A 22,434-nucleotide genomic window follows, 5' to 3' on the forward strand; every position below is an offset into this window, starting at 1 on the left:
CGTCTATCAAAGGCTATCTCAAGATTGCAATAGAAAATATGTTGAAAACAATAGCATATTGATAACAAATGAATAACCAAAAAAGAACTTACGTCTCATTCTCGTCTATAAACATTTCTGTGTGCTTCAACCTGTAAAAGAGAAAATAGTATTAATATAAAACACAGTTTATGTCAAAGAAAGTACATTTCCCGATAAAGAAAGTGCTCGATCGCAGTGCAATCGAATGGTTTGTAAATAGATCCGAGTAATCTGTTCGCGTTCTATTGCATCGGGAATACTATAGGTATTAATGCAGAATGGACCTTGTTCCAGGGGGCATAAAGCACGTCTATCAGTCATGTCACCTAGGCATATGATCTATTTCAGACTTTACTGTAATTCTGAAGATATGGGGTGATGTTATAAAACTTCGAAACAACTCTAACGAATTAGGAGCCCTAATCCGCTGGAACAGCATGTTCAAAGTAACTATATAGACATTAATATACGTTCTCATTTATTAAATTTAATGTAGTATTTCTACTAAAAATACTATCCAAATTAACAAGTTAAGATAATATAGTCTCAGCGAATGAATTCATTTGTCATTTTGGCCCAGTAACACGAATTCCGGGTCACATACTTCGTTTGATAATTGACAAGGTTAATCATATTCACATGATAATATCTGCAAATTATCTCAAATTAGTAAGACTATCAAGATGTACCGCACCATCAGATAGATTATCCGAAATGACTGGAGTTTCGCCTTATCAAAAAACAATTATTAGACATTATTGGACACATTCGGTGTAATTATAATACGTTAAAAATGTCGGTTCTAACAAAGAGACACGTAATAAAGCAAAAATAAATATAACAATACATTCTAAAAGTAATTAAATAAACAGCAATGTTATCAGCGAGACAATAACTGAAGCAAAACATCTCCGAAAACAGTAGTCCTCAACGAAAACTCAATTAGGAACCGTAAATAAAAACAAAACAAGGTTAATATTTGTATAAACGGTCGTACTGCTTCGTCGAGCTCCCGCTAGCTACATTAGGACTACGCGCCAAGTAAATACTTATTACTGCCAGCCAAAATCCAGGTTTTAGGAAAACAAAATAAAGGAGCTTATTGTCCTAGTCATTTGGTGAAACTACTTATTTCTCTCTAACTAGATACGTAAAAAGAAATGTTAGGGAAACATTGTTTAACGGAAAAGGACATGTATGACAAATCCTTGTAGGCTTAGGCATTCATCATAAAACCCAGTTTAGAATTTAAGCATGTAACATCCATTTGACCTCTAGTATCTAAATAGTCTAGACGGCGATACGCATTATGCATGAGAAAGTGGAGCAGTCATGTGTAAGGATAACGCCTGTCTTGTGGGAGACAATGTAAAAAAACATGAACTTGACCACGATGTTGATAAACACGAGCGTGGGAACGCTAATATCTAAGTACGAATTGCATTATAATTGTCAACAATTTGCTGAGGATGCTTTTAGGCAAAGCAGTTGGTTAGTGACACTATTAAATTGCAGTCGTCAAGAAAAAAAACATTCCAGAATTTCCGTACAGTGACACTAAACAAAAAAGATCACACCGATACTTGTAATTTAGTAAGATTTGGACAACTCATATACATAAAGCTGATGTTGAAAATACTAAAAAAAAATACAACAATTTCTACTAATCTCACTCGAAACGATATACTGTAGGGTTAAGGAAAATACAACAATTAAATTAGCACGATAATAACGAGTGCTTCTTTAATCAAGATCCAGCAAGCTATCTTTAACCAGCAAATGTTCATCGATCACTGAAGTATTATTTGATAAGAACGCCAGCTTATCTGGTGCTATAAAATCATAGTCCCACAATAGTCTTAAGTAAGCTCCTGGTATTACATAATCACCGAGTTTGTGCTGCTTTAATCAGAATACATGAAACTTAAGTAAGAGCAGGCAAAAGCAAGTAAGACGGAGATAAACGCAAGTTATATAGCAATTGTGTCGCCCTTGATACACTGACCGAGCAGACCGTCGTAATACGACAGTGAATCGTGACCTAAATATTTAGCCGATGATAGGATACCAGTTACTTCTTTTAAGTTCTTTTCGTTATGATCTTAACCATTTAATCGTTGTACTTACCGGCTTTTTAATTAAGTCTATCGCCTATTGTTTATGTCGAGACCTTACTTGGACATATGTAATAAGTACTTGTAAATCATTATGTTACTTATTATATGTATCTTACCAAAATATTTAATTTTCCCTTAAAGGTCAACATTTGATTAACAATATTACAACAGTAAATGTAGATGTTACATACATAGGTTATGTTCGGCCGGGAAAATCACTGTTTCAAGTATATTTTAAGAAATTCTAAAGGAACTTGTTCACCACAACTTGGGTTTTAACAGGTTAAATAAACTCATTTTCCTGTTTTAATTGACGTTTGCCTTGATTAATGTAAAAAGTGTTAAACCTACATACATATATCTACGGAGCAAAACACATTCCTATATAAGGGAAAATAATGCAATTATGAATGGCTTTGCAGTAACCGGCCTTTAGACAGACATATCATGCAATTACTAGGAATGAACAATATCAGGCCGGTGTGTAAAGTTCAAAGAGGATGTGTGCGGTGAGTAACAATGTAGGCAAACTATTACAATCAGTTCAACAGTCCACGTTTTAATCGAGACTCGAATGACTAACCATTTCATTAGAATTGTTGAAAGCACTAGTTTGGGATCACACAAATTGGACATTGAAAAGTAAAACACAAGGATTATGATGTTATGTTAGGTCATGGATTATATTTGTTATCGTGTTGAGAGATTTTATAAATAAAATAATTGGACAATCAGACTTCGATAATCCCAATAATAGCACAATATGCCTTTGCTAGACATTTAAATTTAAATAAAATTCAACTCACATGGCTGCGGTGATTTTCAATGAAGCTAAGTCAGTTAGTAGAGTTAGTTAGGGTTAGTTTTGGTGTGGCTTATGTTTAAACAGGTAAGCCGCATGAAAATAAGTCTAACACACATGTATACCGGCATTGCAGAATTTAGTTTAAACTGCCTTAAGTTGGTAATTAATAAACTTTTCTAGTGCTCTCCGAGAAGTTATTGGGTACATAGTTCATGTCTGGCTCAGCAGTGGCGTCACAGCCTCGAGCCAGACTAAGTAGCTTGATTAGTCCAATTAGTTGAGAGAATGCATTGAGACGAATAGGTGGGTTAATACTTCAAGTATATTCTGCGCGTCTGGTACTACTGTACTCTATTCAGTGTAATAAGATTCAATGATAAAATCTGATCAAATAGGGGCAACAACATAAGTACATTTATAATTACAAACCTCAGTGATGAGAAAAAGAACAACAAAAATGATTGTTTCAACAGTACAATTTCCAAAACTGTAAAGCTTTTTGTAAGTAATTTAGCCACTGTCGCTATCCATAACAATGTCATGAGTAAAGAGTGATACTTGAACAAAAACTAAGAACAACAATGTTACCTGGACGCCCGAACAAAGCTTTTCTGATCGAAATGCCTATTTAATTGGTACTGTTGAAAATACAAATTGTTTCCGAGAGAGATATCGAGGGACGACTGTGATATCATTAATTAGTGTAAATGAGTCGACAGTAAATGATCATTGATTCTACATCAAAGGTACATTTTGGTAATTAATCAAACAATAATTGAGGGTTCAAGAACGTATATTATATGTATCTCAAAGAAGCTCATTGCCTAGTAAATAAGAACGTATGTCGCCGTGTACTTCGTTGATACTTGTGTTGGACTTTATTATAAAGTGTCGAGCAATACAGGAGCTTAACACTTAAGTTGTGTCTGCAGTAACTAAAGTGCCGGCGAGACATCCTATCAAATAAATAATTTACAGCATAATATTAGAAGAGAATTGAGCGAAATTAGAGGAAAGGCAAGTTTATTTTCCCAAGAAACAGACATCGATATTAAAGTTGCATGCTTCTGCTTCTCTACGTTATAAAACAAAAAGGATTTCCCCTTATTTTGAAACAATGTTTTCCGTGATAAAGTCTAAGAGTAGTCTGTCGCAGCTACACACTATTTAAGAGTTCCAAGAAAATGACACGAGGAACACATTCATTTATAACTTTGTATACTAGAAATAAAGTGTTCAACATTTTCTTTGTAATAAAATGGCATGTTTTTTTTTCTTGTTTTAAATGAAGATGGAAATAAATATATTAGGACTAAACAAATGAGTTCAAAGGGCCTATCGTCGACAAATTCAGCATAAGCGACAATTCCACGAGCTAACACATTTAATTAACATTTAACAATTAATGCTCTCTAACTTATCTTCATTATGTCCTGGCTGCGTGTAGGCAGCGACAATTAATTGTAATGAAATTCAAACAGGTTACGTAATGAAAGTTTGTTAAGTCAACGCTTCTTAATGAGAATTCAGAACACAAGATTACATTTTTGGGAACCTAATCACAACTATTCTACATAGAGACCTAAATCGTCTTATGTATGTTTCATACTGTCTTGCAATCCAAATAGTTTAAGTTATTAGTAGAATGAATAATATTCGGGAGAAAATCAATGAAATAATTCTCTTCAGCGCATAACTAAACTCCGTTTCTCGTTACGTCGCATCTAATGAATTCCGCCCACAGTGATTGTCGATCGATCGAGACACAGCTGATTCTACATGCATAATAAACATACAAAACACAAGTGGAACTGTTCTTTCAAAATTCTCAAAAGTAAATAAATAAATTGTATACTCACGTCATCGCGAACTACAATGACGTGTTAGACAAATACTCAGTCAAACAGACGGATTGAATGCACGGGCTATCACGACGGCACACGACATGGGAATAAAGGCAGGCACGTGACAGTGGCCAGCGCTGCCGGACTCGATTAAAGCCTCGTACATAACGAACATAAACAAAACGTTCAATAAAACTCTCGTGGAAAAATTGTGAGCTATGGATAGCCTTGTGAATAAAATATCGTCAACTATTGTTTGCTGCACAGCGACAGTTAAATCGATAACCGCAATACGATTATTTTTTACTATTTCAAACAGGCATCGTTTATACCGTATGTGTGTTTATTGAATTTGTCAGAATATATTTTGTATGGCATTCATTTTCAGACGAGCGAGGCAGGTTGTCCCTTTTTTTGTTGTTTCGTGTTTATCGGTGTTCGCAGGTATGCACTGGACTTACAGCACGCGCGAGGTTTACACAATACGGTTCGAAGTCCATTCAAACAATTGTAACACAGCACCAGAATCGCCAGTGACATCATAACAAATTGATACCAAATAAAAACATGGACTTTAGACCTCAACAAAGACCAGCGACTTCGTCCAGTAAGAGCATTTGAACCAAAAACCTCATTCATACGGTGAATGGACGTACTACGCATTGTACAATCACTATCGAGTTGGAATCGATTAGAATAACCATGGCAATTGTAGTCGATTTATTATCCCGGCTCTAACTTGTAGAGCTGTTTGTGCAGTGAGCTGGAGCAATCGAAGCGTCACGGCAGCGATTTAAGGTTTCCTTTTATTTTGTTTAATGATACATCAAGCAAGCGTTAGCGACTGAAAATATAAGTGCGTTTTTTAAAGTGAATGAAAAATAATGGCGAAACAGTATAAATGGCGTACGTGTTAAAATGTCAAGTCAATTACCATAATGAGGGGGATGCCGTTGAACTTAGCGTTTATTGTCTGGCGGAGTGAGTCACTTCCCGATATGCAAACGTCTTAAATTGGCATGTAGGCGTTAATTAGGTGTTCAACTTGGCGAAATATTTGGTGTTTGAACTCGGTGAAAAATAAACAGGATACATTTTTTGTACTATTAAGTTTATTACGCGCTGTATAAAAACTAAGATTATTAGATTGCGTATTAATATATTGTCTTGTTATCGTTAGACATGTCTTAATCTGTTTTTAGTGTTATTTATCGTACGTCGGCTTGTGTTAATAATAATAAATGACTAACGTAGTTCTGTTGATTTGAGTTGAAATAATATTTGGGATTTAATAATAATCAAAGGCAACATAAATTTCATTTCAAACATTAGAACTAGTTTAGCAAAATCAATTTTAAATAATGGCATGTAATTAATACCTGTTTTTATGTCTGGCCGATAAAGTACGTACACTCGTGGTCCATAGGTTATTGTTTGTATATTTTTTGCGGTAATTGACGTACGAATAGGCGTCATTGTCAAGGTTGATTACCACTTCCTTACGAGACTTACCGCTGACGAATATTTTGGTAAATCGTCGATGATCGATGAAGCTACAATTGTTTGATCCGTGGTTTCATTTTACGAATCTCGTCGGGTTTTCGGTGCTTATTTGTCGTCAATAAATGGCTGGCCATAAAGCTATGACGGCAAGATAATAATGTGTACAACAATACGTAATATTTGCGTATCCTTTCGTGTATTTCGTGTTCACGATAAAGTTTTGACAGTCTGATAGTCGCAAACCATCTGAATACCGGCGGATATTTGTATCGAACGTCAATGTCAATGCCGATTGCCACTTCCTTAGTTGTAAAGGACAAGTCCAAGGTTTATTTACCTTTTAAATGAATGTTTAAAAATATAACAGTTATACCGACAACATATTATGATAATATACGGCAGTCATTAGAAGAGGTTGAATTTTTATGTTTGTTATTCAGGAATAATATTATGGAACTAATTATATCAAAACGATTTGATTTTATAATTATTATTAATTATGCAACTCAGTTCTACCTACTACTACTTCTATACTTATAGCTTTATTTAAATATTCTCTCGAGTTTTTGAGTGTTCCAAGCAGAGTTTAATTAATTATTAACTTACTTTACGTCTAATCTCATACTAGGAGAGTCTACGTCGTTGTGGAGAAATAATAATTAAGAGCACTACGCGCTATTGAATGATGAGCAGCAGACATTTTAATTCAAAACGGTACTAAATAAAAGCCGCGTTTCTAATATGTATCGTGAAATAGTTCGCAATGCGCGGGTTGTCGGGGCCGAGTGCAACTGACCGCGTTACTCAATTTCATGTTGCAGCAAACAAGAAACTCGTAATTTCTTCGCTACGCTGCGCTCTACCGCGGCTATACGGTATGCATGAACTATAAAAAGCGGGTCGGGATGAGATCATATTTTATTTATTATTTGACATTAAATGGTTTTATGTTACTCAGTCGTCATTAACAAGTATCATGATATATTTACTTTGTATATTTGGTAAGTTACGCTATTAATACCTTAATACACGATATATTGCAGTTATTTTTTCGGCGCAAACAAAGCTAATTGCGGACTTGATACTAAAAAGGTTAGAAAACTATTCCAAACTAAAAATAGAAACAATCGGCAATTTCCTTTAAAATTTAATAACAGATAGCAATGCATTTGAGTGCATACAAACATGTTTATTAATCGTTTTATCGCCGTCGATATCCGCCAGGCGACCAGGCGCGGTGACTGAGTGTCCTCACGGCGCCTGTATCTCGGGCTATCGGCGGGTTATCACCCGATACCGTCGAAGCACGCCGGCCACTGTGCACCTACAACCGGACGAACTGATAACCTCCTACAAGAGTTCAATAGCTCTAAAGGTTACTTTATTATTCCACTGCATAGTATAAATGGACTTCGGAAGCTATTTATACAAGCCTTATTCTGATATATTGTGAATAATTGATGGTCCACACAGCGAAAGGTTAAGAAATTATAGGACGAGGACTTTGTCCAGCAGTTAACGACATAGGGGTCACGATACAATAAACATGACTTATCGTCTCCACTAAATTATTACTTTGTGACTAAAGTTTCTTCGCAGGTAGGAGAATAAGTCTTTATCTGAGAATAGTTAAAAATTGCTGTCATTTATCATGGCCTAAGCCGAAATACCTTGCTGTCACTTCACATCTGTATATTATAGGAGCCATATACCCTGTACTAAGATTTTTTATTGGAAGTCATATTGTGACTGGACAGCCTTTTTGACCCCAGTTCTGGCTGCAGTAAGACACTGAATATAACTGTTTTCGATTTTCGTAAAGTCTAAGTCACTCGTGGGTTACTACCGATTCTTTTCAGAATATGACTAAAATTTTCCTAAACATACAAACAAGCGCTAGTAAAGACCGAAGTTGTTTACGTACTAAACAAAATGATAACAGCAGAAAACACGCACCGGTAATTGCCGTTGATCCATTATCTACCGACTTCACGGTTAACGGAGGACAACTATTTAGATGCCCTTTCTGTCTCACAGCAGGGCAAAGACCTGACCAACACTCATCTCATCTCTCTCCGTCTGGAATATTTTTTGAGATACAACAACGCTCGATTACTCCTCTTGTACATTAAATATACGCAACACAAACGTTTAATCAAACAAATATTACTGGTTTTGCATAAATTGCCGGTACAAAAATTTGCAAGTTCATTTTTGGCTCACAAACATTTATCTAATCACAGTAACAAAGTACAAGGGAAAACAACAACATTATTTTGGGTGTCTGCTGTCTTTTCCTCATTAAAGTCAATGAAACAAGGTCGTGCCAATCTCATTGGGATTTGCTTCGTGAATCCTAAGTATTAGACTTGTATTTCTAAGAACCCATGTGTAAGAGGCAAAAAAGTATAACAATTTAGGATTCAAACGAACGTAAAGTTAATCAAGTAAAATCATCATACTGGGTATGTTGTTACAATTTTATTGTTTAAATTTGGTGTTATTTGTTTTTCTCTTAATAGACCTGCTTTCAATCATGTACTCCATTTAGTTAGATTACTGTCAATTATACAGTAATGTTATTAAATTAATAACTCTAATTGTGACCACATTACGATTTACGTGCATTTGATTAAGTAATGATTAGATAATGATGTTACAAAGAAAAATTTCCTTGCTTCATGTTTGTATCTTGATACGTCAATAATTTGTTAGTAGTATTTGGACACACTTAACACGTAACATTAATTCGTGCTTGCCGTTAAAACTGCACGCAAAAATAATACAGAGAAGTGTATCATGTTATTTATCTGTCTATCCTAAAATCTGAACCGTTTACGAACACGTGCCTACATGATATAAAAGGTTTGTTTGTTAAACGTAGCCAGTTTTTTTTAGTATTTTTTCGTGAATACCATAAAACAAAGGACCAAAACATTTTAATCAATGGCAAAGTAAGTATTTGACGCCAAAGACAATACAGGATCGGATCAACGAACTCTGCGCGTATTGGATGGCATACAGGCTGGTTCTTAGTGATGAAACAGCTGTTTATACACGCGAGGTAAATGACAGTAGGACCGCTATAAACATGGTCCCAAGGACACACTTTCATTTCGTTGCAGATAAATTTGTATAGGATTTGTGTTGCTGACCTAAAGGATTCACACATGATCTCGATTTAATATGAGAACTATGTTGAAGATTTATTTACTGCGGAGCAGCATGATAAAAATGTTTTTTAGGAGAGCAGAGCTCCCTTTTTTTCCTTTCGATTACCTTCAGATAGCTTTTTTCTGGGTGAAGCGCCAGTGACTTTAAGGCTTCCAGGCTTCTTTATCTGCTTGAGCCAGAGCCACGGGATCGCTCGCGCATGCTCTGTGCTATCAGTTGGAATCTTTCAGCTGGCCAAGCATCGTCTTCAGTTACAAGTTTAATGCACTTCGTGGAACTTCTGTTATTACCCAGTATATCGCAGCACTCGTAATAATTACCGCGACCTGCGCTACACCGCCTCGCGATCTCTTATCGCCTGGTACTTGCTTGCAGTAACGCACTGTCCTCTTTATCGATAACTGTAGTGTTTATTTAAATTTATATGGTTTCAACGATAGTGTGTTGTGTAGTCATTACCTACGAGATTTATGACCGCATATTATCGCAACAAAAGTTAATTAATTAAATGATTTAAATGTTATTGCAATGTAGGCATGTCATTTTGTAAGTATTTAATTGTGTTAATTTTAAATTGATAAACGTTTATTTTATAGACACAGACTTGTAAGATACCGCTGCTAAAAATGACTTTTATACTGCAAACTACGAACTAAGTGCAGTTGAGAGGCAGGTTTGTGACTAGAGACACAATAGTAACATTCTGAAGCACCTGCACCCCTCATATTGTGTCTATATGACAGTTGTGTTATGTTATGAATATGAAGTTGCACTAACTTTCTGCGCAATAATTTGTGCGACATTAACGCAGGTTGCATGACGAGACAAGTGTTGAAATATCGCGAAAAGGCCAGTTAATTTACTTAGTCAATTTTATGAAATATAATGGAAGCACACTGGAAATGCACTTATTGAATTAAGTCAACGTGGCACACACAGTCGAATTCCAAGCGAATAATAATTAACGTAACAGTAAAATTATCTACGCGTGGAGATTACAACTAATAGAATAACGAAATAAATATTTTTAATTGCCATAAGAACAATGCATTATAAGAAATGTTAGCAAGATCGTACGCTTATGATTGTCACGCATGAATGGTACTGGACAATCATAATAAACTGTTATTAGGTGAATAACCGTTCGTTTGCACGCAACACTTAACTATTGATTGGTAATTAACTGTGTTACATCACGGACAAGACCTATAACTGATCTTCACCGGCCCTTTGTAAAAGAAGTCTGCATAACCAAATAAATTATACTTTACATTAATGTTATAAGTTATTTTAACGAAATGTAATAAAGTAAAACGATATCGTCTTCAAATTAAATTACACTGAAGTAAAACTTTGTAACATTAGACGCTCCAAACATAATCCTCGGAGGGCCCGGGGTTTCAATTTCTGTAAGATCCAACATTTACATGGCCTAAATAAGGGTACATTGTTCTGACCAGTTATTTTTAACATTTTGGTTGAGTTGTGTAAATTTGTCTATCTGAAGTTTTTCATAGAACCTGTACAGACTAAAGTCTCAAAAACCGAAACATGTAATACAGAAATTAATATAAAAGACAAGACAACATGTAAGTATTTTATCTTGTTTCTGATTGATACTCTGAACGACTTTAATGAAGTTGAGTAAAAACAATCAATTTTAAAAAGATTAACATTATCTCATGTCATTAGTGTCACGATCTGGAAGGAACGTGCCAGTCTCGAGCTCATTAGCTGGCGAACGAGCACGTGGTATATGCGCAGGTCGGTGCGATATAAACACCTAGGAAAATCAAAAATAAAATAACACAAATTATACCTGCTTTTTTTTCAGAGAAGTGCTAATAATTTCAAATATATTCTGATTCAATAGGTTTTCAAATTATAACCAATATAAATAAAAAATCATGTGGCAAGTTGTTTGATATCAAAGTCAGTTTGACTATTTCGCGATTTTTAGTTACAGACATAATATGATCATAATTATGTGACACGAGTTAAATGACTCATTGAAGTGAACTTGAAGTAATTCCATACAGAATGAAATTAAAACAAAGCTTGACTATTGATGAGATGTGAACTGACCATCATAATACTGTGTCCATGACATTGATAGTATACTATGGATATACAATACGGTCGGAAGGTCGGTCAAGTCCACTGCAAATGTTTTAACTGTTTCTGTAGCAGTTGTTTTGTTTATAAATATACGTTTCATATTATAATGATGACGGTCCTTTCATAATTATGTAATACCGTTTGTATAACAATCGTATGTGGAAATGGAAACATTAGAATTGCGAAATTATCGTGAACTTTGTACATACGTTCATAACTGCACTAGTTCTTGTGTTCATTTTAAAAACACCTTTGTCTGTTCTGGAGAACCCTAACTCCCAATCTTATGCAAGACAAAGTTAAGTCAATATAGACTAACAACCGAATATTAATTACCAATATGGCTCTTTAACTTAATGACAACTGAAAACTGATAGATGTGTACCGTGGACCATGAGGAACCAGAATTAAAATGAAAAGCCAAAATGTACAAGAACCGTAATGTGTATTCAGTCAATAAATTGTTTTTGTTTTTTATTGAAGAGAAAAGACAAAGATCGCATGCGTCGATTGCACGCACGCACTTGCAGAAGCATTGGCGAAAAGTAACCAATAAAATAACATCAACAGACTATACTTGCAAATCACTTATTTTAAACTAAACTGAACTAAAAGCAGAAATGAAATTAAATATAAGACAAAGCTAACGAGCTTAGTTCTTCTTCGTCTTTATTTCAAGATTATGACAAATTGAATAAGAATTTCAGACAAATTAAAGAAGCTCTGTAGACAAATACGCATTTGAGAGAAAAGCCTCTTTATGAATACAAAGAAATATCAAGGTTTTACCTCAATAAACAAAATATAATTGACCATAAATATACGATTTATACTTGGTTCTTAATAATTATATGTATTCCGTATAGTAATTATTTGGGACAACATTAAATTTTCATTAAACCCACGAGTTTTTATTTTATTTCATATTATGGGTTACATAAAAATAAATTTAGTTTCAAATATTAAAATATACGTTATTTGCAAATATGCTAATTAATGGTTACACAACTAGATTTCATCTCTTACAATCCTACCCTCGAAAACGTTTCGCAATTACAGAACAGAAAACAACTCACTTGGCTTCAATGTGAAAGTTCTTTACAGTTTAAAAGGAAAAGTAAAACCAATCACCTCACTTCTTTGTTGACTTTTATAGAACTGCGAACTCTGGTGCTCATAATATCGCTCTTATCTTAACGGCGTTAATCAAGAATTATTGTAATCATAGTTTGTTTACATACAATGATAACATTTAAAATATTGTATTAGATATTCATCTCTATAAGATCTTACGATCAGTGAAGAAACCCCTAATAACACCGGGTTAATGTAGCCATAAATAACATAGGGAACAGATTTTTCAGTTTTTAATAAAAGTAATTTTAAACTCACCGGTTCAGCTGATGCAAATAATAAAGAACTATATAAAATATCACTTAACGACTATCACAGCCACTCGGTACAAGAGAAATTAAAAATAACAAGTGTATTTTGTTCGTGGTGAGGCCAACGCGCGGTGTGTCCGACCGGCGCGGTGCGCGTTCAGAAACTGAGCCGAAACACGAAAACGAAAAGCAGCAGTGACGTGGAACCGGTGAAGGGCCTGTACCACGTGTAACGAACTCATCTTGTATCTCGCGCGGACGACTAGCACTCCTCTCGTATGTTCACCGCCAGACACCTGGAGTACATTGTTATTGGTTTGTAAGTGAATGACGCGTTCGTAGTAGACACTATGGCGTGATCTGGCGACCACCACGTGGCCGCTGTTGTACATACTTCAATTAGAAATACTATGTATTTGTTTGTTATCAAAGCTGTTTTTTTGTAATATTAAAGGCTGAAATTATTATTTGAAACTGTCATTATGCCGATTGATCTCACCTTGGACGAGTATTTTTTGCGAAACAATAAGTTGTATTATGAAACAAGGTTAAGCTCATTATAAATAATTTACAACGATGTAATGGTGGGTAAGTTTTGTCATCATAACCTGAGTAACAACAAGTAATGTACCTACTAATAACATTAACATGTTTTCCAACTATCAGCAAATAGCGAAGTAAAACATATTGATAAACTTCCTACTATAAGAAAATGGCTTTAAAGTAGGTTATCTACAAGAACTCTTGCATAATTTTCAATAAAACGCAAGTGAACCACCCTTTCATCCTATTATATGTAGTCATACAATGATCACTTAACACATAAATAGTAATGAAAACTACTCTCAACACTATAGTAACGAAAACATCTGTTCAACTTTCGATAGGGAAAACATCAATATTGGCGGCAAACAATAAACAACTCTGATCCCATGGGCCGGTGGACCGGTGCATCCGCACTCATACGCCAAACTCGCTTCCATTCAAACATGGAACTTAGTTACAGCATTATGGAAGGTCGCGAATGCGGGTAGGGTGGAAACGTCCGCTGTGATTCGACGTTACGATCATACGACCAATATGGCGCTATCGTCAGCCTGTGAATGTACAGGTGGGCTTACAACATAAAAGTGCAATAGGTATGTACCGAGACCAGTTTATGAAAGAGGAATAACGGTGAGAATTAATGTTGAATTAACGTTTTGACAGTAGAAGATATTTTACTGAATACATTTCCGATTCCTAGATTACTTTTGGGATTTCAGAACAAATGGGTGCGCAAAAAATATCTGGAATTGTAACTGAAGGTTAACAATCCGCCGTAGTCTATTCTGCATGGATATTCAGGATTTAAAAAAAGGTATCAGGAGAATTGCTTTTTGATGAACTAAATTAATTTAGCTGAATTGAATATTCGACGACCGAAATATTATCTCAAACTTGAACTTAAGTCTGGTTCCGGGTTTCCAACAAATACATTGATGAGAAAGCTTTGTGTTATTTATTATTACGTAACCTCCTCTGTGTGCCCAGTATTTGCAATACACGTGCCACGTAAAGGTCAGCTTTAAACCACCTACACTGGAGTAGACCTTTGAAATTGGATCAACATTGTAACTAACAATAAGTACTATTGTTACCGTTACAATATTTATTTATAAAGGACAAAGAACTATCTCATATTTTATTTACAGATTATTCAGGAGTTTGTTTCTAACAAGGAAATTATTTTTATTAAATAAACGCTCTGGATAAAGAGCCTAAGCTAAGCTAGGTTTAATATGGGACCAAAGTATTGACTTTGCTACTCTATATTGAAAGCTATAGAATCTATATACCTGGAAGGGACTGAAGAGCGTGTCGAACAGCTCCTTTGTAAAGAAACTCGATTTAAAATGCGAGTCTTCAAATCGAGTCGCCCTCTCTCGTGCAACCTTTCATGTCGCGTTTTACAGGCGAAGCTTTCAAGTGCATTTAGAATTTAAAGAACTATTGGCATCATCATTCTTGCTATTATTATTGATTCTTAAATAAATTATATGAGGGTTTTGTTAGTAAGTGGCGCCCACTTTACAAATCTCAGACTTGTAAAAATATGAACTCCACGGGTCAAGGTCTTTCTAGACAAGTTGTACAACTTCGAGAATCACTGGTGTTCGTTGATGTTTGATAAAAACTACTACTACTGTGCCAAAGGGTATAAACTATAAAGATTAAGAGAAAATCCTTGTTTTCATAATAATATTCTCGTAAACCGGCAAGGTTATGGAAACTTGTATTTGATGTTACTATAATCCTAGGTTTTAAGATCTAAAAACATTAAACATTCAGACGAATTTAATGTGGAGTTGTTTTTTGTAAGTAATATTTACTCAGCGTTTTAATATTTAGGCCTCGCGGATGAAATGGATAAAATTCGGAAATATAATAATTCTTTATCATACTGTTAAGGTATGATAAAGAATTTAGAATGACAAACAATAACATTCACGTGATTCACTAAACAAAGCATCAGCATTTTCATTCTGTCATTGTTTCGTGGATCCCAGTCAGTAATAACACCGTCTAACAATACTTCAAATCAGGAATTGATAACAGACATCCATAGTATAATGAGCCTAATAGAAACCGATTGTTTGTCGCCAGCGTCACAGTAGACCTGCGAATAGAATAATTCCTTAACAACAAATCGCGGCATCCTGCGGAAGGTGTCAAACTGAAATGAACTTTAACACGATGATATAAGAGCTAATAGTAGGGAGGATATAAGACGACAATGTTATTAGTTGTGTTCTTATAAAGACTCCTACACACGTGAGACAATGGGCACAACGTGCGGCAGAATGACCTAAGCACGCTCCGTGTGCAGTGACCATAATCCTTTGTTGTGAGAAGACTTGGAACTTACAAGTATCTCTACAGCTGTCTGTGACACATTTACGTGTTAGTAAACAAAAAACGCGATAAATAAATAATGTTCTTTTTTATAGCAACAGTTTATCACATTTTATTAACAATAAACAGTTCTCAGTCTAGAAAATAGGAAACTTTTCCATGTCATACATACATCGCATGATCACTAAGCACGTGCAAAATACAAAGTCATTTAAAAATGGAAGCCATAACGAAAATAATTGAATATCATTGTAGATAACATTATTCTTATGAAATAAGTGTATCGTTTACGTGTACCAATAATAATGTGCTGAAATTCCGCCATGAGTGGCCGTGAGTCACAGACAAGAAGCAAGTTGCTTAAAAATGTTTAAAATTAACTCATTCAAACATATTGTCGTATCACCCCATCAATCATAATTTCATTGTGATCAAATACTTTATTTATCATGCGGGTGAATGTTCCTATAGATAAATATGACTGATTTGCGACATGACATAACACTAAGTAAAATGTCAGGTGAACGATTTATTGAACTAGAAAATGTTACGAAGAACGCGGCTTGTGTTACTGAAGCAGAAGTTTGAGAATAAAACGAAGTTTTCTAATACCATGACAGAGTAAGAATTCTCTCAGAGTATGCTAAGGGAAATGAAAATCGTAATGGGGTTTTTAAGTAAACTTAAAACTTTTAGCATGCTTGGTTTGTTTATATGGTCTATTAACAAGCACTCTCCATGAGAATATTTAACTAGTGCAATGTTCCTCAAACACAATTTGATCAGGAATATGAGAAACATTAGAAAAAAACATCGTTTCATATTTAATTAACTACAGATAGCCTTAGACATCGTAGGCAGATAATCGTTCAGCGGCTTCTTCATAATAATATTGATTTGTCCAGTTGAGTACGAAGACTATTGCTTCGTAGTCAAGTGAACAAATCAGGGGTTCCCAAAAATATCATAAAAGTGAGTAATGAGCATATTTATAAGTTCAAAAAATGTTTAACCACAACTATTTACATAAACGTTACATCGAAACGTCATACAGCCACATCGCTGAACAAACACATTTACCACAAATATAAAAACCGCAAGCCCACTTACGCACAAGTTTTTATCAAAAGGACGAACAAGCTTTATTGAAATCATTGAAACTGTACCTACCAGGAAAAACTGTCCCCGGAAAATACAGGTTAGCCATGACAAGGGATCAATGTTCATACTAAGTAAACTTTCAACGTTATAAGTAACTGCTAATTTGTTGGTAGGTATCAAAAACAAGCACATAAACAGAACGTAACGATATGAGGAAATGATTGTAAATATTAATGGACGCGGTTTTGGAACGTCAATTACATAATAAAACTGCGGTCAAAGTTCGACATAAGCGCTGAACTGTCAGCGTTCGGGTTAATTTATTACGACCGTACATGATATTTCAGTCAGGTGCGGCAGTTTCAAACAGTTGACCAGGAATACGAACAAATGAGTAGTGTATTTTTTAAAGCACCTTTATCTGTCTCGAAATAGGACACGTACTATTTGGTCGCCCTACAAACGGATGGAACTCGCCGGAAAGCAACTCTCGCGCAGACGGGACGATGGGATAATGGCCGAGCTCGGGTCTGGGGGCGAAGTCCGTACTCCCGGACGAGAATAGACGAGACGGGCGTTACTTCCATTGCAATCAAATATGGGTAGATTGTTCACTAGTTTACATCCCCTACGATAATATAAATTGCGGCACTCATGTGGGCGTCCGGTTCATAGTTTAAGTTTCGAAGGTCGCTACGCTATCCGGTAATTAGGGTTAAATTGAGAACAGGAAATTGTTATCTGAAATGACAGAGAAACCAAAAGCTTTCAAACTTTATGTGGTTTACAACTATCATATCTTAATACACGATTGCTTTCCAGGAAAATCAACAATAAAATTGATATACAACAGATAAATCACGCGACACTAATCATTTATCTTAGATTACTCCACAACACAAACAGCGTGGCACTAATCTGTCAACAAACAGTACAAACTTCAAGGATGGAGTCCAGCATTATCTATGTGTGTCAGTAAACAGACAAGTGGTCACGTAACCGAGTCCCATTCATCCAGCGCTGGTCCAAAGTATTCTAGTGATGCACGCGTGTCCGTGTGAACTTTCCCCCTTGACACACTTAGGTGCAGCGGCGCGTGCTGAAAGACCTAGCTTAAGAGAAATGAAGTTTGTGGCATTCTGTATTCAAGACATCACGAATTCACGAGACATTTGAATTTGTTCGCGAGCGTCTAAGCAATTGAGAGATTTTTTACTGTTAGTGCTTTTAGTGTTATTTATTGAGGCAAAGGGTATTTGTATTCATAAGTTATGTAAAAGTCTACTGCATTTTACCACTTTATTCTCTATTAATGACATTTTATTCCTGAGCGGTTATTTCGCTTAATCTTTTAAAGCGTTCAGTATCGATTTAATAGCAAACTACTATTACTTCTGTTCAAATAAGCAGTCTGTACTGAGAGTTAGTGAGGGATCAATACATACACGGCTGCGGGCAAAAGTTAATACAATAAGGGCAATTTAAATCACTATCGGCCAAAAGGAGTAACGGACCGAGATTGAGGCCTTGATGAAGATTGACAACCCGCCTGATACAGCTATTTGCTAATAGTGACAGCGGGAAACAGTAAAGGAAAATTTCACGTTAAGTTACGTAACCAGGTCCAGAAAATAATTACAAAATAGAAGTTCAATTAACTTTAAACTATCTTTCTATAAAAGTTATCTTATACAAAAGCTATCGGAGGAGGTCGCAGTCGAACTTTCATATGATTTATCTGGTTCGCCAGAAGAACTAGACCAAGAAAATATGATAATATACGAAGAATTGTCTGCAGATAAAGGTTATGTCGAATGTCCGTAAATTCAGGTCTGGTTTTTATGTTCTTGACATTTTATACAAGCATGAGTAAGGCTTCATATTTGCTAGAGATTTTCCCTTGCTCAAATCTTCCATCGTCAACGTGATTTGCAAAACAATCCAATTATTTAAACTTTCGATTAATTATACTACATATTACCCCTCGCCTCATAGAGAACAGGTATTCAGTATTGACTGCACCGTGTTATTTATTAACTCAACTGCATCGGCCGACATGTGTACCTAGGTTATCGTTGTATATTTACATCGTGCCTCGTAACTGTGAAATTGATACGTAACATGTAAAGGTTTCCAAATAATTTGGGTGTTTATCAAACTTAAAACGTAACTAGACTAGAACCGAGCGCAGACCAATCAATAGTGAAAACTATTTCTCTAAAAGGAAACAAGCGATGCCAGAACGAAGTTTGTAGCAGCAAAAAGCTGTAATAAACATCCTTTGATACGTAAATTGAAATCTACAGTCCGGAAATCAGATAGCGAGGCGAGATTCACAGTATTTTGTGTACCGTTTCTGAAAACACGAGTACCATTAAAAAAATCCCATTAGTATTTCACTTGAGCCATTGTTAACACATAATGTGTCAATAATGAACTCTAGTGTGATAACGATAACGATCGAAGGTCAGTGGCTTATCGCGCGGATCGGAACAGCGGATAGACAGCCGGTGACATGTCGACTGAAGATAGTACTGTCTGGTGGACTGTACCCGCCGGATATGGATCCCATGGACACGATAAGCGACCTCAATGTTTTTAATCATAAATAATATTTATAGATGCACAGAATAGGGAGCGTTGGTTGAATTCTTCAACTTAAACATGTATTTTAATTTTTGAGGCATTGAGACAAAGGTAAATGTGTTATTTGATGACATTCGAACTTTTTATAAACTGTGAAAGAAGTGAGGAACTTAATTATGATTTATATCTGAAACGAATGACTGTTAACTCCTTGTTTAAAAAAACAATGACTTGAGGTGTGATGACTCAAATTGTATTCGGCAGACCGTATCTACCTTGGTCCTTGTGTTTTTGTAGGCAGCGCAATAAACTCGGCAATGTACTTTAATCTTTAACCGACATTGTACATATTTGCTTTGTTGTTCATAGTCATAATGTTATCTGCCATTTACCTTTGTTGGACTGCGGTTAGTTGCATTTTCAGTAACAAGGTTAAAACGTACTTCAACGGAACAATGACGCATTTTTGCGAGATATGGACGTCTTTAAAGACGTCTTGTTAAAGGGTATTAGTAAACACGTGTTTCTTGATTTTATTCAGACTATTGCTGGGTCAGACTGCTATTGAGTCGTTTACATTAAATATGGGGTGATTTCCATGAATAACTCTCAATACTAAACAGTGTTCGTCAAAAACTGGTTTTAAAAAAATCTTTTGTACGAACACTCAGTTGCTGAAGTATTTAGGACGAATAGCCCTACCCCCTGTTAAAGCGTGAAGGCCCAGTCGAATGCGACATCAAAGATATTCTTATTAATGGGTAACCTTAGCTGTAGACAGAAGCCGGTCGCGTAACGTGCGTTCTTTGTACGGAGAGAAAGGCGAGCCCTCATGGATAATAGCAACGATGTCGGACACAGACAGATTGAGATAATGACCTCCAACTGAGTATTATCTTACAGACATTAACGTAGGAACCGAAGCCGGTATTAAGTGTTGCGAGAGAACAATAGCGTGAAACTGCCTCATTATGGAGACTGTAGAGCTTGAGATATTAGCCCTATTCCTGACACATTTTTATGAGATTCCGAAAGATTCAATGTTTAAAAGAATTCGAAGCAAAATTTTATTTTGATAACATGGTTGCACGATGGTGACCATATGCAATGCCAAAACACGAAACGTGTCAGTTTACTTATAATAATAATTTTCCACACCGATTTCGGTAACGGCGACTGCTTCGACTCTATTGGCGTTTATAATACTTATAAATTAAGTCAATAGAGAATCAAAGGTTTACTTTTCAGCACAATTTAATCTGGAAATGTGAACTTAAATCACTTTTCACGAGACAACACAGTTTCCGAACATTTAAAACTGAATGAATTAAAACCAGCTCTAGATTCATTCGAAGCCGGAGGTTAGCAAACTTGGGTACAGCAAAAAGTGTTCAAGCTTACCGCCCACGTCTGCGGCTGCACTCCGTAACAAGAGTTCCACTAAGAGTCCAAGTTCTATTTAAGTAATATCTTTTTAAAATTCAAATATATGTCTTCTGTAACATTGCTTTCTTTCATCGTTGAACTAAATACACATTCCAATTTATTACAGGGGTGTTTCAAGAAGTAGTTTTAAAGTCGTGTTTTTATAATGAAACTGTCTCAACGGTCGACAAATTCTTTCTATTCCATTCAGAAACATTAACATTATTTTCATAAATTAGAAACCGGCAACGTTTGAGGAAAAACCCTAAAATGTTGCAAAAGTTTTCAGTGTACATGGCTTCAGTTTCCAAGCAGCTGTGCTCACATAGGCAACAGCAAATGGAGACACCTGCCACGTGCGCTCACGACGCGTGATGAGCGCGCAATTTGGAGCTGGGGGGGGCTTGAGTGGGAAGTGTAAAGTCCGCGGCCTTGCGTGACCCGCCGTGCGAACACGCAACCTCAGATCTGTGTTAGCATTACATCTGTAACTATGTAATGTACTCATTTGTCACTTGAAAATGTAAACATTTGTCTCGGTGCTATTTTTAAGCCAGACTATTCTTGTTAGGCACTTTAAGACCTAGTTATCTAGATGGTGGGTAATCATGAAACTTAACTAGCTTCCGTTTAATATTGCCGTGGAGCATGAAAGCCTTATCATCTCTAAGGAGTTTTATGATTTTTAAACTACATTCCATCATTTTATTTTTAGGAGCACCAAGGCGTCTGTTTATCGAAACTAGTCCCTAAGTCAGAATGCTCCAATTACCTGTTCTTCAATTGTATGTATTAGTACATACCCTAGGAACTGGGCCTTAATTAATAGACTAGTTTAATTTCATTCAATGCGAATGTTTACAAACACAACAGTATCATGTAAAACACATTCCGATACAGTAGACCATAATTTGTCGGTCATGCAAATCAATACACAAATACACGTAGAGAACGAATGATTGAAGTACTGCAGTAAACGGATCGTCGCACGGGTTTTTACTGGATACTGTGAAATGAGCAATACATCATAATTATGTTATTAATAACATCCCTACTAATATTATAAATGCGAAAGTAACTCTGTCTATCTGTCTGTCTGTTACGCTTTCACGTCTAAACCACTGAACTGATTTTAGTGAAATTTGGTACAGAGATAGAGTTGACCTTGAGAAAGAACATAGGATAGTTTTTATCCCAGACTTTTGAAGGGTTCTCTTGGAAACGCGATATAACCGACCTTAATAACTTTAGCCTCATTATATCACTAAACTTGATAACTAATAATAACAGCATACTGAAAAGATTTAAATTTCTACATTACAGAAATTTATTGAAGTAATACTCTATTACTTAGATAATTTTCAGTGTTAAAAATGTAAATAAAAGAAAGGATAGAAACTCATTTGCATATTTAAATGTAAACAATAAGTTAATTGAATTAGCTAAGTATTTTAATTTAT

At 35.6% G+C, this 22,434-nt stretch overlaps 1 protein-coding gene across 3 annotated transcripts in view; it reads right to left on the reverse strand.

The window, feature by feature from the left end:
• LOC113493061 (long-chain-fatty-acid--CoA ligase 4) overlaps nt 1-22,434 on the reverse strand; it is a 44,026-nt gene that overhangs the window by 19,942 nt on the left and 1,650 nt on the right. The window contains exons 1-2 of one of the 3 annotated variants that reach the window (XM_026870855.1): nt 12,975-13,125; nt 93-131 (exon numbers count right to left, since the gene is read on the reverse strand). In XM_026870855.1, coding sequence (XP_026726656.1) covers nt 93-115 — 23 coding nt within the window. In that variant the 5' untranslated portion in view covers nt 116-131; nt 12,975-13,125. Of the gene's footprint in view, nt 1-92; nt 132-4,802; nt 4,823-12,974; nt 13,126-22,434 lie in introns of those variants that run through there. The other 2 variants (XM_026870853.1, XM_026870854.1) reach the window with 2 other exon arrangements.

Source organism: Trichoplusia ni, chromosome 4 (genome assembly GCF_003590095.1).
Source record: "Trichoplusia ni isolate ovarian cell line Hi5 chromosome 4, tn1, whole genome shotgun sequence".
In the NCBI taxonomy this organism is placed as follows: Eukaryota; Metazoa; Arthropoda; class Insecta; order Lepidoptera; family Noctuidae; genus Trichoplusia; species Trichoplusia ni.